At 48.1% G+C, this 22,784-nt stretch overlaps 1 protein-coding gene across 19 annotated transcripts in view; it reads right to left on the bottom strand.

Annotated features, from left to right (window-relative positions):
• Positions 1 to 1,740: 1,740 nt before the first annotated feature.
• The window catches only part of TNXB (tenascin XB), a 119,118-nt gene continuing 98,074 nt past the window's right edge, over positions 1,741 to 22,784 (bottom strand). For all 19 annotated transcript variants that reach the window (XM_081181696.1, XM_081181683.1, XM_081181701.1 and 16 more), the window contains 14 exons: positions 20,999 to 21,286; positions 19,673 to 19,957; positions 15,446 to 15,757; positions 13,773 to 13,895; positions 12,569 to 12,712; positions 11,208 to 11,327; positions 10,559 to 10,702; positions 9,833 to 9,963; positions 8,518 to 8,650; positions 6,877 to 7,028; positions 6,452 to 6,548; positions 4,732 to 4,893; positions 3,554 to 3,717; positions 1,741 to 1,880 (listed from right to left, as the gene is read on the bottom strand). In XM_081181696.1, the coding sequence (XP_081037822.1) occupies positions 1,782 to 1,880; positions 3,554 to 3,717; positions 4,732 to 4,893; positions 6,452 to 6,548; positions 6,877 to 7,028; positions 8,518 to 8,650; positions 9,833 to 9,963; positions 10,559 to 10,702; positions 11,208 to 11,327; positions 12,569 to 12,712; positions 13,773 to 13,895; positions 15,446 to 15,757; positions 19,673 to 19,957; positions 20,999 to 21,286 (2,354 nt within the window). In that variant the 3' untranslated portion in view covers positions 1,741 to 1,781. The remainder of the gene's footprint in view (positions 1,881 to 3,553; positions 3,718 to 4,731; positions 4,894 to 6,451; positions 6,549 to 6,876; positions 7,029 to 8,517; positions 8,651 to 9,832; positions 9,964 to 10,558; positions 10,703 to 11,207; positions 11,328 to 12,568; positions 12,713 to 13,772; positions 13,896 to 15,445; positions 15,758 to 19,672; positions 19,958 to 20,998; positions 21,287 to 22,784) is intronic.

Below are 22,784 nucleotides of genomic sequence, written 5' to 3'. Positions count from 1 at the left end.
GGTGCTAAAGAAAGATAGAACTTTCTTTATGTACGCTACAACAGCAGCAAGAATACTCATTGCAAAGTATTGGAAGACACAAGATCTACCTACCAGGGAAGAATGGCAGATGAAGTTGATGGACTACATGGAACTGGCGGAAATGACTGGCAGAATTCGAGACCAGGGAGAAGAGTCGGTGGAAGAAGATTGGAAAAAATTTAAAGTATACTTACAGAAACATTGTAAAATTAATGAGTGTTAGAAGGATGCGGGAATGAAGTTACATGGTTTTAGTAGAAATGCAACAAAGAATGAAGTAAAAGTAGATTGATAATGGGTTAAATTGAAAAAATTCAAGGTTAGACCATTAAGATAAATTATAGAATAACAATTGAGAAAGATGGGAAGAATTTGCTGAAATAGTGAATTGAATTAGAATACAAAAAAAGGGAGGTGTGTGGAGGTCGATGAAACAAGCAAAGGAAAGGTAAAGATATGGAATATTGGATGTTTTAGTTTTTTGTTTGTTTTTCTTTTTTTGCTGTATTGCTGTATGGCTTTTGCATGTTTTATATGTTTTGTTATTGTTCGTTTTCTTTTTTATTGTTATTTTCTTTTTTCTTTCCCCCCCTCTTTTTTCTGTAATTTTTAAACTTTGAATAAATATCATTTAAAAAAAAGAAGAAAGAAAACTAACATGGCAGGAGCCTTCTCACTCACATGATAGTTTTCTACTTTCAGGGTTGAGACAGATAGGAGAATTCAGCCATTTGCACCCTCACCCGCAGCCTGAAGTGGTACATTCTGGACCCCAGGTGGAAGTGGGCCAGTCTTCCCTTACAAAGACAGACAGTAAAACCACCATTGCTTGCCAGCTTAAATCAATCGTACTGTTATCAATTTGCATCTCTCCCAGTTTTCATCTTGGGGGTCTTTTCAGCCCACATCATTCAACTCTCTTTTCGTTCTGTGATCTCTTAAGCTGCCAGCTCATTCCAGTTCACCTGTTCTTCTCTTTCTGTCTCTTCTTTGCAGCGGCGAGTTGTTTGGGGAGGGGGAACACGAGAGAGGCAAAAGCTTTTGCATGGATGGGGGGGCAGCTGGCTTCAGTTTATAAGATTCCCAGGTGGGGTAAAAGAAATGCCAAAAATAAAAAGTGCTTTTAATGTTAACCTGCTTTCAGCAACTTGTGTTTACGAGTTTACCTCCTTTCTGAAAAGGATTTGGGGGAGAGGGAGGAGGAGAACTGGGGGGGGGGGAGCTGAAGAAGGGGAAGCCTGACTGGAGACAGATCTGTGGGAGCAGGAAGCCATACAGAGGATAGGGCTAGGGGAGGGGTCAGCAACTACAAGATCGTGGGCCAAAACCCATCCCTTAAGAGGGGAGAAAGGCTTCTGTGGCAACAGTCCATGTTGGGGATTGTGTCGCTGGCCAATCAGCCCTTGCTATCAGTGACTCTCCAGGAAAAATCTACTTGCTGACCAGGCAACAGCTATCCTGCAACATGCTCCAAAACTAAACCATTCCATCCCCTTAAATCTGCCCCTTCCACTATCATGTGCGTCGCATCCCTCTCATCTTGTGGCTGGTCAGCAGGAGAGGGGGGAGGAAACGAATACTACAAGGTGCTTTTGAAAAATTTGTCCATTTCCTTTGTTTTGCTCCTTCCTTTTTCTTAGGGGAATTTGCGGCAGGGTGCGAGGTATCTCCCATTGCAGAGGGGTGGTTGCGGCTGCTGTTTCTCTTTCCTCCTCCTCTGTTCTCCCCCTGAGTCAGTCCTGCAGCCTCCTTCCCTTTGCTCACACCCGACGCAGAGGCCGGAAGCCGCGGGGTCTCAGTTTCATCTCTGTGAAAGGGATGGAAAACTCGAATCCTTTCCAGTTAAACCAGTTGATGCCCTTGGATGAGACAGAGAGAAAGAAAGAAAGAAGGTAAGTGACAAGCAAGGAGATGCATAATCTAGGAACAGTATGTTCCCGGATTGGGGACAAGGACATAAGCAGGGCCTGCTGAATCACGCCAGTGGCCCACCTAGTCCCGCCTCCTGTTCTCACAGTTGCCAAACAGAGGCCTGTGGGAAACCAGCAATCAGGATTCGAAAACAAGAGCCCTCTCCTCTCCTGTGGTTTCCGACAGTTTTCGGGTTGCGCTCCACAGCAACCCAGAAGTAACGGAATGCGTTACTTCCGGGTTTCGTCGCTCACGCATGCGCAGATGCTCAAAATGATGTCGCGCACATGCGCAGAAGTGGCAAATCACGACCCGTGCATGCACAGACGTGCAGGCACGGGTTGCGTAAGCTTGAGGATGCAAACGTGGCTCCGGAACGGATCCCGTTCGCATCCAGAGGTACCACTGTATTAAGATGCATTACTGCTTCCAATTGTGGAGGTACAGCATTGCCATCGTGACCAGCAGCCATCGATAGCCCTCTCCTCCACAAATTCCTCTAATCCTCTTTTAAAGCCATCCAAGTTGGCGGCCATCACTGCCCCCATGGAGAAGCAAGTTCCATAGTTTAATTGTGTGCAGTGTGAAAAAGTGCTGTCTTGGAGAACTGGATCTCCATGGACGTTGGACGGTTCAGACAGGAACAGGAACTGCCAATGTTTGTTTGAGTCCGAAACAGAAATCAAACCAGCTGATACACGACTTGGTATTCGCTGTAATTGTAGCTTTCCAAATGATACCTAATTGATTGCGGGTTTCTCACCCACCTCATGGCTTTGCCCTGAAATAAATGGGGTGGAATAAATAAATAAATAAATGGAGTGGAAAAGAAGAAGGATAAGGAACTTAACCCAGAAGTAAGGAACTTGTGGCTCTCCTGGCATTGCCAGACTCTCACTCCCATCCCCTCTGACCATTAGCCATGCTAGTTAGGGCGGATGAGGGCTGGAGTCCAGCGACGCCTGGAGGGCCACAGGGTTCTCATCCTTGTTATGTGGATGAAATTAATTATTACAGGGCCAGATCAAAATGATCAGACAACAGCAAAGGTTGCTAGGTTTATCGAGGGTGCAATGAGATTAAGGGCCACTATCTGAACAATAATCTTGGTAATTTGACTGCCCTTTTTACCCATTTTATTTGTATATATTTATGTTGCCATGGCCATTGGCTAATGTGAATAAAGTTTATCTATCTAATTATTACAGGGATGGGGAGCCTGTGACCCCCAGATGATGTTGGACTACAACTTCCATCAGCCCCAGCCAGCATGGCCAATGGCCACCAGTTTTGGGAGTTTTAGTCCAACATCATCTGAAGAATTCCAATCGATGTCCTGGAGGGCTTGTTTGCCACTATTAGAACAAGGGTATATGACTACATGGACCATTGTTCTCATCCAGCAAAATGCTTTTAACTTTCTCATCATATATATTTATGTATTTAAAGGTCCTGGACCTTTGAACATCTGCACAGGGGGTAGAAACTGAACAGGCGAGCAGGTGATGCTCTCCCCATCACGACAATGGGAAAGGGACACCGGCCTGTCACTCATAATTTGCAAGCACTTTGTGTTTGGAAGGTGCAGCTGCCGTTCACTCCCCTCACCCCATTGCAGTACCTGGTGGTCGCGGTTGTTCGCGTAGAGCCCATTGAGGTTGGCGTAGTGGCAGTTGCGGTACCACCATGCGCCGCGGTAAGAGACAGCGCAGGGGATGATGACTCGGTTGGGGTCACGGTCCTTGGTGGAGAAGACACTGCCCGAGTGGTAGGTGAAAGCATCGCCTGCGGAAGTGGGAAGAAGAAGAAGAAGAAGAGTTTGGATTTGATATCCCACTTTATCACTACCCTAAGGAGTCTCAAAGCGGCTAACAATCTCCTTTCCCTTCCTCCCCCACAACAAACACTCTGTGAGGTGAGTGAGGCTGAGAAACTTCAGAAAACTGTGACTAGCCCAAGGTCACCCAGCAGCTGCATGTGGAGGAGCAGGGAATCGAACCCAGTTCACCAGATTACGAGTTCACTGCTCTTAACCACTACACCACACTGGAAAGGAGGAGAGAGGGTTCTCAGCCTTGAATCCTTAGATTCCCCCTGCTCAAACCTGCCTTGAGGTTCCCCAACTCAAAAGAATAATATAATATGGGTATGTATTGCTATGTATTTGTGGGCGGCAGCTGCAACATCTAAGGAGAGGGAGAAGGCTTGTAAAAACAAAGAAACACCTTTATCTATGCAGGAAGATTCAGGGCAGGCGAAAGAAAGTCCTTCTCTACACAGTGCATAGTTAAACTATGGAACTCACTCCTACATGAGGCAGTGATGGCTACCAAACTAGCTGGCTTTAAAAAGAGGATTATACACATATATGGAAGGAAAGGCTATCGATGACTATTAGCCACCACAGTTAAGTTCTGCTTCCACTGTCAGAGACAGCATGCCTCTGAATAATAGCTTTTAGTTTGTTTTGTTTTGTTTTTAACTTTCTCATGTTCATAGAATCATAAAACAATAGAATTGGAAGGGATCCCATTGGTCATCTAGTCCTACCCCCTGCATTGCTAAAGCACCCATGACCGTCCAACCTCTGCTTAAAAACCTCCAGTGAAGGAGAGTCCACAACCTCCCAAGGGAGTACTATCAGTCAGCTCTTACTGTTCTTCTGAGTGAATTTGCCCTGCAGACATCCTAAGTGCTCCCTCTGAAACCAAACTGCCTTTCAACATCCTCTTCTTGCGAGCTCTCTGATTGGATCCCACCTGACAATGGTGACGGCCTGGAAGCCCCAGCCCCCCTCACCAGCTGTGCCGCTGTAACTGCCCAGGTGCAGGCGGTAATGATCAGCAGGGGGGTCCACGCGGAAATTCTGGTAGGTTGCATAGACAGACTCGTTCCCAGCCCGCAGATCCACGCGCAGCTCGTAGTCCCCTGATGTCGTCAGCTGGTGCAGAGCATCGTTCCCTGGAGAGCAAGGCAGAGAGCAGGATGAGCCCCGTTTCCCTCGCACGCCCTGGTTCCCATCCTCCTGCAACACGGCTGTGTCACTTTAGGCTGCGTGTTTTGTTTTCTTTGGAGAAGAGGCTTCAGGTGACTTTGCAGAAAAAGAGAGCCAGTGCGATCGGACTGCTGCAAGAGTGGGGGACCTTTTCAGCCTAAGGGCCGCATTTCTTTCCTGTGCAACCTTCCAAGGGCCAGTAGCAAAAGCAGGAGGAAGAACGGATGTAAAGTCTACCTTTGTGCATCAGGCTACTCGCTCTACACAAATTAACGCAACCCTCTCTATCCTGCATCCAGGCAAGCAACAGGTATCATGGGGGCGCTCTATGTGGGGTTACCTTTGAAGGTGACCCAGAAACGACAACTAATCCAGAATGTGGAAGCTAGACTGGTGACTGGGAGCAGCCGCCAAGACCACAGAACGCTGGTCTTGAAAGATCTGCATTGGCTCCCAGTACATTTCTGGGCACAATTCAAAGTGTGGGTGATGACCTTTAAAGCCCTAAAGGGCCTCGGTCCAGTATACCTGAAGGAGCGTCTCCACCCCCATCATTCAGCCCTCTGGTGGTTCCCTTGCTGCGAGAAGTGAAGTTACAGGGAACCAGGCAGAGGGCCTTCTCGGTAGTGGCCCCCGCCCTGTGGAACACTCACACTAGACGTCAAGGAAATAAACAACTACCTGACTTTTAGAAGACATCTGAAGACAATCCTGTATAGGGAAATTTTTAATGTTTGAATTTTCTTGTGTTTTTAATATTCTGTTGGGAGCCGCCCAGAGCGGCTGGGGAAACCCAGCCAGATGAGCGGGGTATAAATCATCATCATCATCACCATCAGAATCCAAGTACACATTCCAGCCAGGCAAAGACACCCAAGGAGAGTGTTGAGCAATGCCAGTGAGGAGTGTGGCCTGGGGAGCATTCCAAGAGCCAGGTGAAGAGACCCGGAGGGTCATCTTTGACCTCCGTTCCTGACATATGGCTTACGTTTGAGAGGCCTGGTTTTAAATCCCAGCACGGCTGGGGAAAGCCTTTGTTATGCCGTGTGCTTTTTTTGCCTCCATTCCCAGTTTGTAAAAGGACAGTGGCAACAAACTGCCTGCAGCATCCTTTTGTGCAGATGGAGGAATTAAAGGGTAGCTAAGCGATGTACTATAGGGACACGGGTGGCGCTGTGGGTTAAACCACAGAGCCTAGGGCTTGCCAATCAGAAGGTCGGCGGTTCAAATCCCAGCGATGGGGTGAGCTCCCGTTGCTCGGTCCCTGCTCCTGCCCACCTAGCAGTTCGAAAGCATGTCAAAGTGCAAGTAGATAAATAGGTACCACTCCGGTGGGAAGGTAAACGGCATTTCCGTGCGCTGCTCTGGTTCGCCAGAAGCGGTTTAGTCATGCTGGCCACATGACCCGGAAGCTGTACGCCGGCTCCCTCGGCCAATAAAGCAAGATGAGCACCGCAACCCCAGAGTTGGCCACGACTGGACCTAATGGTCAGGGGTCCCTTTACCTTTAAGCGATGTACGCACCTAGCCAGAACTCCCGGGTGAGGTTGCCAAAGCCAGTGGCGTATTCCTGCCAGTTGCGCCAGAAATTGGTCTCGCCGTTCATCCGACGTTGGAAGACCTAAAGAGAAGGAAGAAGAGCGAAATGGCACAGTGGGGTGGGTGTGTGAGAAAGAGTTTTGCGCATGCGCGTCCAAATGAATTTCTGGTGTGTTTATGTCTGCTGTGGATAAACAAATAAAATTTGCATCAAGGTGGCCCAATGTTAGCGCCAGCTACAGCTGGATTTATGGATAATGCAAATTAATGCCCCTCAATATGCTTCCGAACAGCACAACTGCATAAATGAAGAAACCCCACAGGTATGGGGGAATCTGTTTTGAGCTGACACCACCTTTGAATGTTTCTGCCCATAATTCCATACCTCTGCTACCCTCCATAATACTTACTATCCAGCCTCCTCCGTCAGTCTCCATGTCGCAGTACACCTGCAAGGGGCGGTCCTGGTTGCCCCCAAGATAAATCGTCCTCACTCTCGAGGTTCCCGGCCCGTTCTGGCTCTCCTCCGCGCAATCCCGAGGGAAGGGGTATCTCAGGGGTCCTGCCGAGGAAAGAAAAGACCACTCTGCCAATGTCTATCCTATACAGTGGTACCTCGGGTTAAGAACTTAATTCGTTCTGGAGGTTCGTTCTTAACCCGAAACTGTTCTTAACCCAAAGCACCACTTTAGCTAATGGGGCGTCCTGCTGCTGCCAAGCCGCCGGAGCACGATTTCTGTTCTCATCCTGAAGCAAAGTTCTTAACCCGAGGTACTATTTCTGGGTTAGCGGAGTCTGTAACCTGAAGCGTATGTAACCCGAGGTACCACTGTATACTAATTGCAAGCTCATTCTCTGTTTGCTGATCCTTATGTAGCTATCCATACAGATAGGCTCAGGGGAACCCCAAAGATACAAAACTAAAACATGGGGAAATAAGGTGCTCCAAACCATCACAATGAAGACAAGATTGACAGAATGTTGGTTTAATGTTGAAAGGAAAACCTTAGGACGGGGCATGCTGGAATGGAGTACCTGGAAGAGAGCATGGCCAGCTAGCTCAAATCCCAAAGAGGAGTATTCCACGCTGCAACATTTTGTCACAGTTCCCACTTCAGTGTAAAGGAAGATAACCTCCATTTTCAGGAGCAGCTGCTGGAGGTGCATATGAGGGAGTGCTTGCCATTATTGTGCCCTGCTTATGAGCTTCCCAAAGGCACCTGCTACCAGACTAATGTTTGGGGCAGTGGTGGAGGGAAAGAACTAGATCAGATGAACGACATAATTCAATATTAAATGAGCCGAATTGTCTCAGAAACAGTGGAGGCTGGTCCATTGGGGAGAATGGGGCACTGCCCCACCAACCTCAGCCAGCCCCCTCCTGCTGTCCTCCTTACTTACAATCATTGCAGAAGGAGGCACTGACCGTCTCAATGTTGCCCTTGTAAAATTCAGCAGGGAGGAGGATGGGGACAAAACTGGAATGAGCTGGCTCACCCTGTCCTTGGCTCTCTGGCTCCACCTACTGTTGGCCTCCTCTGCCTTCTGCTCTGCCAGTCCCAATGGCTGTAAGTCACCATTGCTCAGAAGGGATTATTCTGAGAAAAACTTCCGGACACCACCGCCACTGGAATATTCAGGTCCCCACCCCTAGTTTCACTGCCTACAAATGGCGCAGAGACTTTTGGGGGGCAATTTTCACTGAGCATTTAAATCTTCCTGTTTCATAGCATAAAGGGGTTGGGCGTGTGGTCCCAAGATGCAGAATCGCGAGAGGGCAGCCTCTTGTTCTAGAAAACAGCAGCAGTTCCCCCTCTTCCTCCTTGAGGAGCATGTTCACACAAACAGAGATGAGTCTGGAGTTAATGACTTGCGAGCCTCATTCTTACATGTGAATGTCATCACTGCAGAATGAAAAACTGGGGGTGGGAGAGGCATGCATAACGCAAATGGGCATCCTCTCTCTGGTGCAGGTTTTGCGAAGCTGTCAAAGCCTCGTGTGCCTAAACACAAATGTGTTGACCCTCGGACGCCCCAGGCAGAGAAATTACCGGTGGTGAAGGATGTGGCGGTTGGGGCTGTAGGAGTGCCTCTTCTCAGTGCCTGGACTTGAACCTGGTACCGACCGGAAGGAATCAGGTCTTGGAGTTCATATGAGGTGACAGAAGCATCCACGGTGATCTCCTGTGGAGCAGACAATGAGGGGCAGTGAAAAGCCAAACCAATAACATGCTGTGGAGCTTATATGGTTAACCCCAAAACTCTTCCCCTATAGTAGAGTGCTCCCAGCCCTACTATCAGAAAGGTGAGTCAGTCAATAAGTCTGACACTTCATATATTCTCATGGAGGGATTGTTCAGGGCCTACATATCGGCTTTACATATTGGTAAGGTAAAGGTAAAGGGACCCCTGACTACTAGGTCCAGTCGTGACCGACTCTGGGGTTGCGGCGCTCATCTCGCTTTATTGGCCTTCCGGGTCATGTGGCCAGCATGACTAAACCGCTTCTGGCGAACCAGAGCAGCGCATGGAAACGCCGTTTACCTTCCCGCCAGAGTGGTACCTATTTATCTACTTGCACTTTGACGTGCTTTCGAACTGCTAGGAGGAGGGAGCAGGGACTGAGCAATGGGAGCTCACCCGGTCGCAGGGATTTGAACCGCTGACCTTCTGATCGGCAAGTCCTAGGCTCTGTGGTTTAACCCACAGCGCCACCTGCATCCCAATTACATATTGGTAGAGTTGCCTAAATAAAAAAATGTTTCAGCCGGAACCAAAGACAGTATAGAGAAGAAGACATCTGCCTAATGTCAATGGGCATGGAGTTCACGATACAATTTCTCTCCTGGGGAATCTGATACAAGATCAGTGGTGTTGTTGCCTGCTGCATAAAGGTAAAGGTACCCCTGACCGTTAGGTCCAGTCGCAGACGACTCTGGGATTGCAGCGCTCATCTTGCTCTATAGATTGAGGGAGCTGGCATTTGTCCACAGACAGCTTCTGGGTCATGTGGCCAGCATGACTAAGCCGCTTCTGGCGAACTAGAGCAGTGCACGGAAACGACGTTTACCTTTCTGCCGGAGCGGTACCTATTTATCTACTTGCACTGGTGTGCTTTCGAACTGCTAGGTGGGCAGGAGCTGGGACCGAGCAACGGGAGCTCACCCCATCGAGGGGATTCGAACCGCCGACCTTCTGATCAGCAAGTCCTAGGCTCTGTGGTTTAGACTGTTTAATCCCAATGGACTCTGCTTTGTAGGTTTCGACTTGAAAACAAACCATGCGGTGTAGTGCCATCCCTGGATATTCTCACTTCTCAGGGAACTGGGGAGTGCATAACCAGGACAATACTAGACAGTTGGGTACCTTTGATTGTCCAGACGGGGTTTCATAGGTCAGCAGATATCCACCAGGAGGGGCACGGGGTGGCAGCCAAGTGAGACGAGCACTGCGGGATGAGATTTCACTAGCCTGCAGATCCCGGGGTCCATCTGCCCCTGGAAAATGGAGAGGAATAAAGGTTTAAGAAAAACCAAAGCAGTCAAGTTATCTACCTGGCACAGGGAAGATTCCTGCCCCTCTCAATGCAACATGTACCCTCTCAGCAGCGTAAACCAGAGGGACCCAAGAAGGGAGTGAAGGGATAGCTCAGCTGGCAGAGCACGAGGCTCTTAATCTCAGGGTCAAGTGTTTGAGCCCCATGTTGGACGAAAGATTTCTGCATTGCAGGGGGTTGGACGAGATGACCCTCAAGGTACCTCCCAACTTTGCAATTCTATGATTCTAAGTAAACTTGACTAAGGAGGTCAAAATGAGAGCCCTGCAGGATCCAGGCCAAAGGCCCATCTAGCTGTTCTCACAGCTGCCAGCCAGATGCTTATGGGAAGCCTGAAAACAGGACATTCCTCACTTGTGATTTTCAGCCACTATTCTTCAGAGGCGTATACTGCCTCTGACAGGGGAGGTAGGACAGACTTAGGACATGGTTCCCTCCCGAATCTATTTCAGGCCCTCCTGTCTCCGTTGGCTGGCTTTCCTGCCCTTTGTGAGTCTCAGAATGTCTCTATCGCTTCCCCGGCCCCATCTGCATACCGGTGGTGAACGTGGCGCTGGCGGGAGAACTGCGGTTTCCTCCTTTCTCCCCATACACGCTGGCCCGATATTCTGTGTCCAGGTGCAGCCCTGACAACTGCAACTCAGCCCGGTTCCCTGGCACTGACTCAGAGGCCCTTGCACCTGGGAGAGAAAGAGAAGAGACGTATTATAAAGAAGGGGCCTTGCTGCAAGTAGAGATGGGTGGATCTGTCAGCTTCGGGTTTCTTCGGTTTGACCTTTTTTGCATTCACAGGTTCAGGCCTCCACGCTGCCACATCACCTGCAATCTTTATTTTTTGAAAGGGTAACATGCTCATGGAAATTCACCAGCATTTTAGTGTGAATTACACATGTCTGTAAGCAATTTTGCTCCTTAATTCTCGGCCACTTTCCACCACTGCCCCCGAGCCACTAGTTTGTGTCTGACTGCAGCTCGTGGGACTTGGAAGTTCGACTAACAACAACAGTGCAGATTGCAGAAGTCCTACACACCTTTTCCTCTTGTCTTGTGGCCATGTCTACCTTTTGTGGCAACAAGTATAATGCAATGAATTACACTCTCAGTCTCCCCGCTGCCTCCCAAATGGAATAAGGGCCTTGACCACCTGCAAATCACCCCACCCCTGCCCAAATCCCCAACTCTTACCACCGGCAGGTCCGTAGGTGACAATGTAGTTGTTCATCTCAGCCACAGCAGGTTGCCACGTAAGCACAGCTGATGAATCGGTGACGTCGATGGCACGCAAGTTGGAAGGACCATCCGGAACTGTGAGGAGGCGAGAAGAGAATGCTGAAGGAGGTACAAGCCCCAGCAGAACTGGTTGAAAGGACCCTAGGAAGAAGGTATGGGAGAGAACCCCTTTCTCCCCCCAGACACACTGCTGTGCCCAGGTCGGATGCGCAAATGGTCCAAATTACAAGGTGGCCTCTTAAAAGTGGATTCCTGGTCTTGGAAGAGACTGGAAGCGGTTGAGAGTTGTTGCTGTTTCTATCATGCAATATTATATTTCAAACGGATCACTAAGTTGTTTATTTTTGTAGTCATGCTTTTCACTATGACTTATTGGCGTTGGATCTGATTTGTTGTCGGGTGTGTGATCTTTGTTGTACATTTTGTCGTTCCTATGGCTCGTGAACTGCCTTGTGTATAGCTATGTGGAAAGGCGGAATGCAATTTTAAAATGGAATTGCTGTGATGTGCTCTATGTGAAGCTTCCCTTAGGCTTCTCTGGAGTACAGCCGTACCTTGGAAGTTGAATGGAATCCATTCCGGAAGTCCGCTCAACTTCCAAAACCCCGTCAGATGTTCGGCTTCCAAAAATAGTTCACAAACCGAAACAGTCACTTCTGGGTTTGCGGCGTTCGGGAGCCAAAACGTTCAAGAACTACCGGTAAGCTGTTCGAAAACCAAGGTACGAGTGCACTACAATGTGCTTAATGTGAGGCTTCCCCTGGAAACTGCAGCTGTTGCAGAATGCAGCAGCAAGGCTGCTGACTAGGACATCCCATTGACGCTATAGAACACGTCTGCTGCGGGAGCAGCACTGGCTGCCAATATGCTACGGAGTGCAGTTCAAGGTTTTGCTTTTAGCACCTAAAGCCCTGAATGACTTGGAACCACCTCACCCCATATATCCCTGTCTGTTAACTGTGTGCCTGTGATGGGCCCTGCTGGGAGGAGCTCCACATGCCCCAGAAGTCTCGAATCAGTTACAAGCTGAAATTAGACAGGCACATAGCATCTTGTCATTCAAGTGACTACTGGAGATGTTTTTGTTTAAGAAGGCTTTCCTAGAAATTTAACCAGATCTGCTTATGGAATATTGCCAATGGTATATAACTACAGAAATGGTTTTATCGCTTTTAGAGATTGCATCTCTTGCATTTTATCATTTTGTTCTTTGTACGTTGCTTCAACAGTTCCTGGGTGTGAAGTGGCTTATAAATCTGTAAAAGGAGGAAACAAATAAAGTTATGGGGTATTGCAGCTTTCCCCCACGGACGTACCTGTGGTGACATAACCCACCAAGGGCTCGCTTTCTTCGAACCCACGAACAGACATCACAGTGACCTCATAGCTGGCCCCGGGGGTCAGGCCCTCAATGGTTGTTCGGAGCTTGGATCCATCCACAGAGATGCTCCTTGGCTCTCCTGCAACAGAATTAGCAGGCCTCAAATCTCTGCAGAACTGCAGGACACCAGGATGTCAAAGGCTTGTCTTAGGAGGCGGCACATTGTTCTTCAACTGGCCAGGACTGCGGTGTCACAGGCTGACTTAAGCTGCTGTCTGGACTCCAAGAGTACGATTGCTGCTAGGGATGCACAGATCTGCCAGGTCAATCGTCTCAGTTTCTGACTTTTCCAAACCTTAATAGTTTAGTCTCCACATGTCAACATAGGTTTGCGGATGATTATTGAGCTCCCCATGAAAATCCATTGGTATTTTAGTAAAGTATATACACATTTTTGTGTGCAATGTTGTCTGAATTTCCTGACAGTAAGAGCTGTTCGACAGTGGAATTTGCTGCCAAGGAGTGTGGTGGAGTCTCCTGCTTTGGAGGTCTTTAAGCAGAGGCTTGACAACCATATGTCAGGAGTGCTCTGATGGTGTTTCCTGCTTGGCAGGGGGTTGGACTCGATGGCCCTTGTGGTCTCTTCCAACTCTATGATTCTATGATTCTATGATTCTATGAATTGCAACACAATTTCCCCTAATGTAATGCATTTTTGAGGATATTGAAGATATCTAGGAAGCTAGTAATGCCACCTAGTCTAAAGGTAAAGGTAAAAGTAAAGGACCCCTGGACGGTTTGGTCCAGTCAAAGGCGACTATGGGGTTGTGGTGCTCATCTCGCTTTCAGGCCAAGGGAGCCAGCGTTTGTCCACAGATAGCTTTCTGGGTCATGTGGCCAGCATTACTAAACAACTTCTGGCACAACGGGACACCGTGGCAGAAACCAGAGCACACAGAAATGCTGTTTACCTTCCCGCCACAGCGGTACCTATTTATCTACTTGCACTGGTGTGCTTTTGAACTGCTGGGTTGGCGGGAGCTGGGACAGAGCAACGGGAGCTCACTCCGTCACAGGGATTCGAACCACCAACCTTCCAATCGGCAAGCCCAAGAGGCTCAGTGGTTTAGACCACAGCACCCCTTGCGTCCCTTTTGCCACCCCGTCAGCCCCACGGGAGACAGGATACAAGTCCTCACCTCCATCTGAGGGCTGGAAGGAAACTTTATAACCATCAACACGAGATGACGGTGACCTCCAGTTCGCCACCACGGAGGTTTCGCGGATGTCATTGAAGAGCAGGTCCCGGGGGCTATCCAGCTCTGGAAGGAGAAAGAGAAAAGTGAACAGATTGTTTTGTTGCATGCATGAGAGCTCAGAGCTGCATTGTTGGCACTCCTAATGTCATGTTCTTCCTTTAAAAAAAGTTTGGAGTGGGAGAGAGGAGATGGATTTGGATTTCTGCTGCTGCAGCAGCACCACAGGGGACACAGGGCTGGATCCGCCGCCCCTGCTCTCCCCATGGAGTGGCCCTGAGCCCAATAGCCTGCTTTTTTGGAGAATAAAATTACGTAGGGGGTTCCAGTTGCATGACTCCAACATAACGCATCATTTGGCCCTCAGCATCCAAAACAATACCCACGCTTTGGCACCTGCCTCTCTGTTGCTTGCTCTCCCCCCCCCCCACTTGAAATCCTCCTCCCTTTCTCCTGGGATTAGCTGTGGCCAGTTTGGCTGACCGCAAAGGAAACAGAGAAACGCCAAAGATTAATTCCTCGGGTCTCACAAAGGAAACCACAGCTGGACGCCAGCCGAACCCTGCGAGCTAAGCCAGGGCTGCAGCTGTTGGGGCTGCTTCTAGCTGCCTCCTAAAAGATCAGCTTGGACCCTTCGAGATAACCACTTCTGCGCCCCCTCCCCCATGGCCCTCTTAGCCTAGGTTAACAGTTTGGTGGTTGCAGCTGGCTGTGTTGTGCTCAGGGGTGAAAGTGTGTGTGTGATGGAAATCCTTCCTTTTTTTAATGCATTATTGAACAAAAGAAGTAAAAATAATTCTATGTTTGCAGAGCAAATGAGGGATAAGTAGGTTTTCTAAAACGTCCCTCTCATTTTTGACGCTTCATATGTGGGTAGAAGAATGAGGGCATTTCAGCACTGCAAGAAAATGGGTTAAAATGAAGGGTGGAAGAGGGTTAGCAGTGGTGATGCAAATGTTTCCTTGTAGCCACCATGCTCTACCTCCCCCCCCCCCCCGTAGCCCCTTGGAACAAATGCTACATCATCATGTAGAGCTGCTAACAGATTATTGAAGGGGGGGCAGTGAATGGTGGCTGCTGGAAACAGCTTGCATTGCCACTTTTACCGGTGCCAACATGTCTCGCTTGCGAAACTGGCAGCAGCAGTGAAGACAGCTTTCTTTCCCTCTCCTAACTTCATGCCAAAAACTCTCAGCCTTTATCCTTTATTCTCCCACAAAACCAATCTCATAGGCTCTCTGCCTCTTCAGTCTTCCCCATTTCTTCATTCCATTTCTGCCCAGCAACAGCAGGCCTCTTGTGGGTTCAGCAGGACATGGTGTGGGTTTCCCTCCCCCCCCCACTTAACTGGCCTTCTGCTTTTCTCACATGAGCTGCATCAACAAATCTGTTCAGTAGCTAGAGATTGTTTCTTACAACAAACATTCCATGACATCATGGAATCTCAACCAATAGCTGTGGGGCAAGTCTCACAAGTAAATGGCAGATTCGGATTTCCTTCACCCAGCACTTACCCATGCATGCAAGTAAGCGTAATTCAGCCGACAGACTTCAGGAGATTAAGATTTTTTCCTCCTGTTTTCTGGGTAGCGAGGTAACACGTGTGGCCTTCTTACCTGTCCCACTTGTCGTTGCCACTGTGTTGATGCTGGCCGCTTCTGACCCGTCCTGGATGCCATAGACAGTAAGGCTGTACTCGGTGTTCGGCGAAAGGCCCCGAAACACGACAGAGCGTTCATCCCCAGTCACGTTGATTTTCTTGGTCGGTGTGGGGCTCATTTCGCTATCCGGAACAGAGATCTTGCGCTGGACCGAAAAGAAATCAAACTCTCCTTCGGGAGCTTCCCATGTGAGCTGTAGCGTAGTGGGTGTCACCTCAGAGACAACCAAGTTTTCAAGGAAGGCCCGTTTGCTGGCCTCTGGGAAAGCTGTGGGATAAAGAATAGAGATGAGTGAACAGGCAACAAAATGACAGATGAATTTCAGATTAAGTATACAGTGGTACCTCGGGTTAAGAACTTAATTCGTTCCGGAGGTCCGTTCTTAACCTGAAACTGTTCTTAACCTGAGGTACCACTTTAGCTAATGGGGCCTCCCACTGCTGCCGTGCGATTTCTGTCCTCATTCTGAAGCAAAGTTCTTAACCCAAGGTACTATTTCTGGGTTAGCGAAGTCTGTAACCTGAAGCCTATGTAACCTGAAGCGTCTGTAACCTGAGGTACCACTGTACAGTGATGAACATCAGACCCCAAAATCATCATCATCACCCTCATCCTAAATTCACAGAATTGAACTGGGGGAGGGGGGGTTGACTAATCAGAAAAGAGATCTTGGGGTTGTAGTGGGCAGCTGAATGACTATATGATCTCAGGATGTGGCAAGACTGAAAATGGTGAATTCCATGGTGGGGCTTGTTAGGAAGGGGGCCAATTTGGTTGGGAAGACCCCTCACCCTCTGTGGCCCTTTTCAGACAAGAACCAGAGCTGGATTAACAATTAAGCAAAATAAGAACATGCTTAGGGCATCAAGGGAACGGGGAGCACCACAGTTATTTTCCATTGCTGGATTTTTAACATTAATGGTCACAAAATGTTCATTTTCTGGTGGTTCCCTCACTGCTAGAAGTGAGGTTACAGGGAACCAGGCAGAGGGCCTTCTCGGTAGTGGCACCTGCCCTGTGGAACGCCCTCCCTTCAGATGTGAAGGAAATAAGCAGCTATCCTATCTTTAAAAGACATCTCAAGGCAGCCCTGTTTAGGGAAGTTTTTAACATTTAATGCTGTATTGTTTTTAACACTTGATTGGGAGCCACCCAGAGTGGCAGGGGAAACTCAGCCAGATGGGTGGGGTATAAAAAAATTATTATTATTATTATTATTATTATTATTATTATTATTATTATTATTATTATTATTTTCTCAGCTGAAATATATTAAAAATCCCTGCAGAACAACTATGCAGCAAGGCATGCCGGGTGTCTTATCTCTGCTAAGTACAGAAGCAGATGTGTTATGTAAGACTAGTTTTGAGGATCTGATCAAAGACCGCCATGAGAAAAAGTAGGAGAACTTTTTTCAGATATAAAGTGGAAGTACTCAAAAATAAACATTGTTTTCCATCTTACTGTAGGTTTCATTTCATTTCAAAAACGGGAAAAAATATTTTACGGTTTATTCTCGTTCGTATTTTGAATTAGCTATATATGGGGCCACCAAAATCTTTTAAGTGCTTAGGGCCTCTAAAGGTCTGAATCCGGCCCCCAACTAGAACTCACTGGAACATCCAACGAAGCTGAACGTTGAAATATTAAGGAAAGAAAAGAAAGAAAGCACTTGCTGGAAGCGACAGGAGGGGAGAGACATCTTGTTCTCTGTTTGTGGGCTTCCTACAGGCATGTGGTGGCCACTGTGAGAACAGTGTGCTGGACTATCAGCCTGATAATCTGCGGAGATTCTTATCTTCTTATGTACTCTTCAGAACGCACACTTTTAACTAGATGGGATAAGGGCAAGGTTCAAACTGCTGGTGCCACGTGTCTAAGTTGTTCCTCGGCCTTGCCTGTGGCTGATCCTCCAGCTGTGCCTCTTACCCCCGGCTCCATCCATCTTCTCTGCAACAGGACCGGCCTTGACAAAGAGACGTCAGCGCCACAAGGCCCTGGCCTCATTTTTCAGACATGCTCGCATGCTGCACACGCCAGCACATTCCCCCTACCCTTTGCGTAAACACCAAACGTAAGTGTCGGCCTCTGTCAGCTCATTAGTAAGTGGCCTGACTTGCGCCATTAATCTCTCCACACATTTCTGCCTTTTGCCTGCGTCCTGCTCCTTTGACGAGCACGGGCTGTTGCTCCGAGCCAGTTCTCGTGTTTTTTTAAGCCAAGGAAACGGAGCTGGATCTATACTCAGATCTCCTCACTCTGCTGACTGAGCACACTTACAGCGAGGCTGGCTGGCTTACAGGGGCAGGGAGTGGAAGAGGTCCCAGCAGGAAAATCTCTTCCCTCTCTGGGCTTGGAGAATTTTTGGGAAAGGCTCGTAAGGCAGTGGTAGAGCAGATGCTTGCATGTAGAAGGTGATTATTTGGGGGACAATTGCCTCACCCCCTTTACGTTCAGGAGAGGCCCTCTAAGAGAACCTGCTGTTTTCAGTTTCACCCAGTTTCCCATTCTTCCAAAGTTCAGTTCTCCACAATTCCATATTGGGTTGAGATTTGTTTTTGTTTCTTTAAAATATTATCCATTATAATCCGTGAGCATTTTGGTGTGAATTTATCCTTTTAGGCACATTTCTGCATGCAGTTTCACCTAGGATAAACATTTTTACAAGGCAATTTCCACTAATAAAACACATTTTTTGCATGTTATTTTCACCAATATGTGCATTTTGCATGTTATTTTCACCAATATATGCATTTTGCATGCTATTTTCACCAATATATCAGTTTTTATGCACACTTCACCCTAGTATCTGCATTTTTGAACACACTGCTTGGCTGGAGAAGCTTGGCTGAGGGATGAGACTTGGAGTCCAATGACATCTGGAAAGCCCCAAGTTCGCTATCCCTAGCTTAATGGATCCTCCATGTTCAGAGGCACTATGCCTCTGAATATCAGTCACTGGGGAGAAAGAGCAAGATTGCCTTCACGCCCTGCTTGTGGACATCCCTGCGGCATCTGGTTTGCCACTGTGGGAAACAGGATGGTGCTTTAGTCTGATCCAACAGAGCACTTCTTTTGTTCTAAGAAGAAGTGGTGAAATGGGAAGGACAAAAGAAGAGAGGCTATGGAGTAGAGGGAAAGGATACAAATATGAGAGCAACAGGAGGAAAGACCAATAGGTGATTCTGGAAAGGAAGATGCAATTAGGTAAAAAAGGTACCCCTGCCCGTACGGGCCAGTCGTGTCCGACTCTAGGGTTGCGTGCTCATCTCGCTCAAGAGGCCGTGAGCCGGCACCGTCCAGAGACACTTCCGGGTCACGTGGCCAGCGTGACGAAGCTGCAGCTGGCGAGCCAACACCAGCGCAGCACATGGAAACGCCGTTTACCTTCCCGCTATAAAGCAGTACCTATTTATCTACTTGCACTTAAGGGTGCTTTCGAACTGCTAGGTGGGCAGGAGCTGGGACCGAACGATGGGAGCTCACCCCGCCGCGGGGATTTGAACTACCAACCATGCGATCAGCAAGTCCCAGGCCCACGTCCCTAAGATGCAATTACAGAGCAGCAATTCAGACCATTGTCAGGGACTGGTTGGACCCAAAGAAATAGTGGGAGAAACCAGCTGGGGAACCCTCAAGAGAAGAAAGCTCAGAGTGGTGGTGGGACCAATGAGTGCTCAGAGGGAGAAAAGGGAGCAGACTGGGAGGAGGAGGAGGTATCAGAAGCTGAAAAGGCAACAGGACTTAGTGAGCAGGGAGAGCCTGTGCCAGAGAGAAGTCCAGAATCAGAATCAGACCCAGAAGCAGGAGAGCAGGGAGACCAAGAGGCAGAGATGAGTCAGGCTGGGGAAGAATCCAGGGGGTCTTCCCCTCCTGCTGCGGCAAGCTCCCTTCCCCGCTGGTCTCCCAGGACCAGGTGAGACATGAAGCAGGAGGAGCAAAGGCAGACACATCAGTGGAGTCTCAGATTGCTTGGGAAGGATCTGGGCAAGGAGAAGATTTAGGCAGGTGTGGGAAGGCAGGGACCTCCAGACTCTGCAAGTACATCACAGGGGCAAGACCTACTGAAGAAGAATTGAAGAGTGCTCATTAGGCACTCCTAAACAGAACCTGTTTCTTTTAGTAAAGAGTTCACTTTCTCTGTGTGGTTTATTGCTGGCTCACTTCTAACAACCACGTTACCTGTGACAGCATCTATAGAGATGGGCCCATGCCGCTTCCTGCCAGAGATGCCATAGAGGTTGAACTTGTATCGGTGGGAAGTGGTCAGGTCCTTGATGACGACTGTGCGGGAATCAGCATAGACGGGTACCACCTGGAGCTTTCCTTCAGTGTCCTTGTACTGGATGAAGAAGGAGTCGAATTTCCCAGCAGAGATGGTCCACGAGAGGCGGACAGTGTCCTGAGTAACCTCGGAAATGGAAAGATCGCCCAGTGTGGGCTGGACCTCTGTTTTCACCATTGGAGCTAGAACAAATAAGAAGAGCAGCAAAAATGAATCTGAATCATCTTGTTCTGTTATGTAAGGCGGGCGCTAGCCCCCAATTTATTTATTTCACAACATTTATGTAATGTTTGATTTGTACCTTGGATCCCAAACTTGGACGTTTTGGCTCCTGAATGCCGCAAACCCGGAAGTGAGTGTTCCGTTTTGCGAACGTTCTTTGGAACCCGGATGTCCAATAGGGCTTCCGTGGCTTCCGATTGGCTGCAGGAGGTTCCTGCAGCCAATCAGAAGCTGTGCTTTGGTTTCCGAACATTTTGGAAGTTGAACGGACTTCCAGAACAGATTCCGTTCGACTTTCAAGGTACGACTGTAATAAAACCACCACTAAGCGGTTTACAAAAAATAAATAAACTAAAACATTAAGATTATCAATATAAGATAGTTTAAAATGCATTTAAAAACATTAAAAAGTGAATTCTAATAAACAGTAAGCAAAATGATAAAAACACATGCCAGCATTCCATATGCTGGATAGGTATGCCTAAGCAAAATGTTTACGTGTTTCACCCAAGTGCTGAAAAGGGTGCAGTGAAGGTGCCTGCCTGATGTCTAAAGGCAGGAAGTTCCAAAGTTTAGGTTCTGCCAAAGTAAAAATCAATTTATTACAAGTATGGAATAAATATCATGTTCTGCAGCTATGGAGTACGGCAACGGCACAAGTAGATTCAGCCCCAATATAGCCCTGTTTTTCAAACAAGATAGCAGAGTTGGAGTAAAGTATGGGAAATTATAAAAACTGCAGGTAAGATGTGCAATATAAGAACAACTTTGCAGATCTGCTCATCATCCATAACTGGTACAGAGGTGAGAACTGCAGGATACAAGATATACACAGTCAAGAGAAATCTACACTATATTTATATAGCTATACTGTAGATATGCATAGGCACTGGGAATGCAGGAGTGAAAGAGTCTCAAAGGAGGGTAAAATAAAATGAATAAAACCAGGGGGGAGGTAGGAGGGGGTGTCATACCCTCCCCAGGAATTCTGGGTCCCTGACCTGTGACTGCTTCAGTGGAAATGGGTCCAAGACGCTTCCGTCCAGAGATGCCAAATAGGTTGAACTTATATTTACGGGAGGGCACCAAGCCGGAGACTATGACATCGCGGGAGTCTTTGTCCACAGGCAGTGCTTGAGGCTTGCCCTCTGCCTCTCGGTACTGAATGATGAAAGAGTCAAAATCCCCGGACTGGACATTCCAAGACAGACGAACAGTTGTGCTGGTGATGTCAGAGGCTGAGAGCTCCCCCAGACTGGGCTTGGGAGGGGCTGGCTGTTCTGAAGCGGCTAGGGATAGGAAAGAGAGAGGCAGAAGCTTGAACCGACGGGGCTTTGATAAAAGCCTATATTTCACCTCCACGTTATCTTTTATCTAAAAAGGAACAGCCACGTTAATCTGCAGTGGCAAAAATTCCTGGCACTCGTGCCTGGTCCATTGGGAAAACTCCAGAAGAAACAGTAGCATAAATACATTTCTCAGGTCACAATCCACACCATATATTTAAAATGCATCTAAGGTCTCCCCACCCCCACAAAATCCGGGTTTAAATTGTGTCATTAACCAGCAGAACCACTGCTCATTTCCCTTTAAAATCAATGCAGGAACATTGCAGAGTTAATTTATACATCAGGCACCAGGGGGAGTAGTGTCCTTGTTGTGCAGAAATGTATATAAGATAATGAAGCAGTGATCCTGGGGCTTAGAATACAACAGGTATAGCAGGGCTGCCATACGTCCAGAATTTCTCGGCTAGAGCCTAACTTTTGTGTCTGGATTTTTCACTTCTTGAAATATGGCAACCCTAAGGTATAGCATAAAAGGGACACGGGTGGTGCTGTGGTCTAAACCACAGAGCCTAGGACTTGCTGATCAGAAGGTTGGCAGTTCGAATCCCCACGACGGGGTGAGCTCCCGTTGCTCGGTCCCTGCTCCTGCCAACCTAGCAGTTCGAAAGCACCTCAAAGTGCAAGTAGATAAATAGGTACCACTCCGGCGGGAAGGTAAACGGCGTTTCCGTGCGCTGCTCTGGTTCGCCAGAAGCAGCTTAGTCAAGCTGGCCACATGACCCGGAAGCTGTACGCCGGCTCCCTCGGCCAGTAAAACGAGGTGAGCGCTGCAACCCCAGAGTCGTTTGCGACTGGACCTAACAGTCAGGAGTCCCTTTACCTATAGTATATGTGAAATGCTAAATAAACATTCTGCAAAGGACTGGAGCTCATTGCTGGAGAAGCTACCATGCATGCAGGTCAGGTTCAATCCGCCATATCTACCTATTTATCTACTTGCACTGGCATGCTTTCAAACTGCTAGGTTGGCAGGAGCTCACCCTGTCGTGGGGATTCAAACCGCCGACCTTCTGATCAGCAAGCCCAAGAGGCTCAGTGGTTTATACCACAGCGCCACCCACATCCCTTTGTAGAGAAGAGAGTTCAACTAGGATAAGTGGGGGTGGACAGCCCAGGGAAGATCCTCTCCCCGATCCAGAAGGCACATTGCATGACTTCTCTTAAAACCTTGTGCCTCAGTCTACCCTTTGTCTAAGCATCCTAACACATAAAAGTAAGGCAGTTCAGTTAGGTCATAAAAAAAAATATTCCTCCAACATTTCAAAGATAAAAACGACGTATTTGTAAACACATGCACACCCGTTCTCATATGAGAATATGAGAAATTGGGGGGGGGGAGGGGAAAGGAAAATCAAATATGTCATTTTTATATGTGAAATGTAAGGGGATTTTTTTTTTAATATAAAAAATGACTGTTTGGCCGGGAAGTGAGGAGTGG

Source organism: Podarcis bocagei, assembly GCF_964188305.1.
Source record: "Podarcis bocagei genome assembly, chromosome: 2".
In the NCBI taxonomy this organism is placed as follows: Eukaryota; Metazoa; Chordata; class Lepidosauria; order Squamata; family Lacertidae; genus Podarcis; species Podarcis bocagei.
The sequence above is the reverse complement of the archived record's forward strand: the minus strand, read 5'-3'. Positions and strand labels throughout refer to the sequence as shown.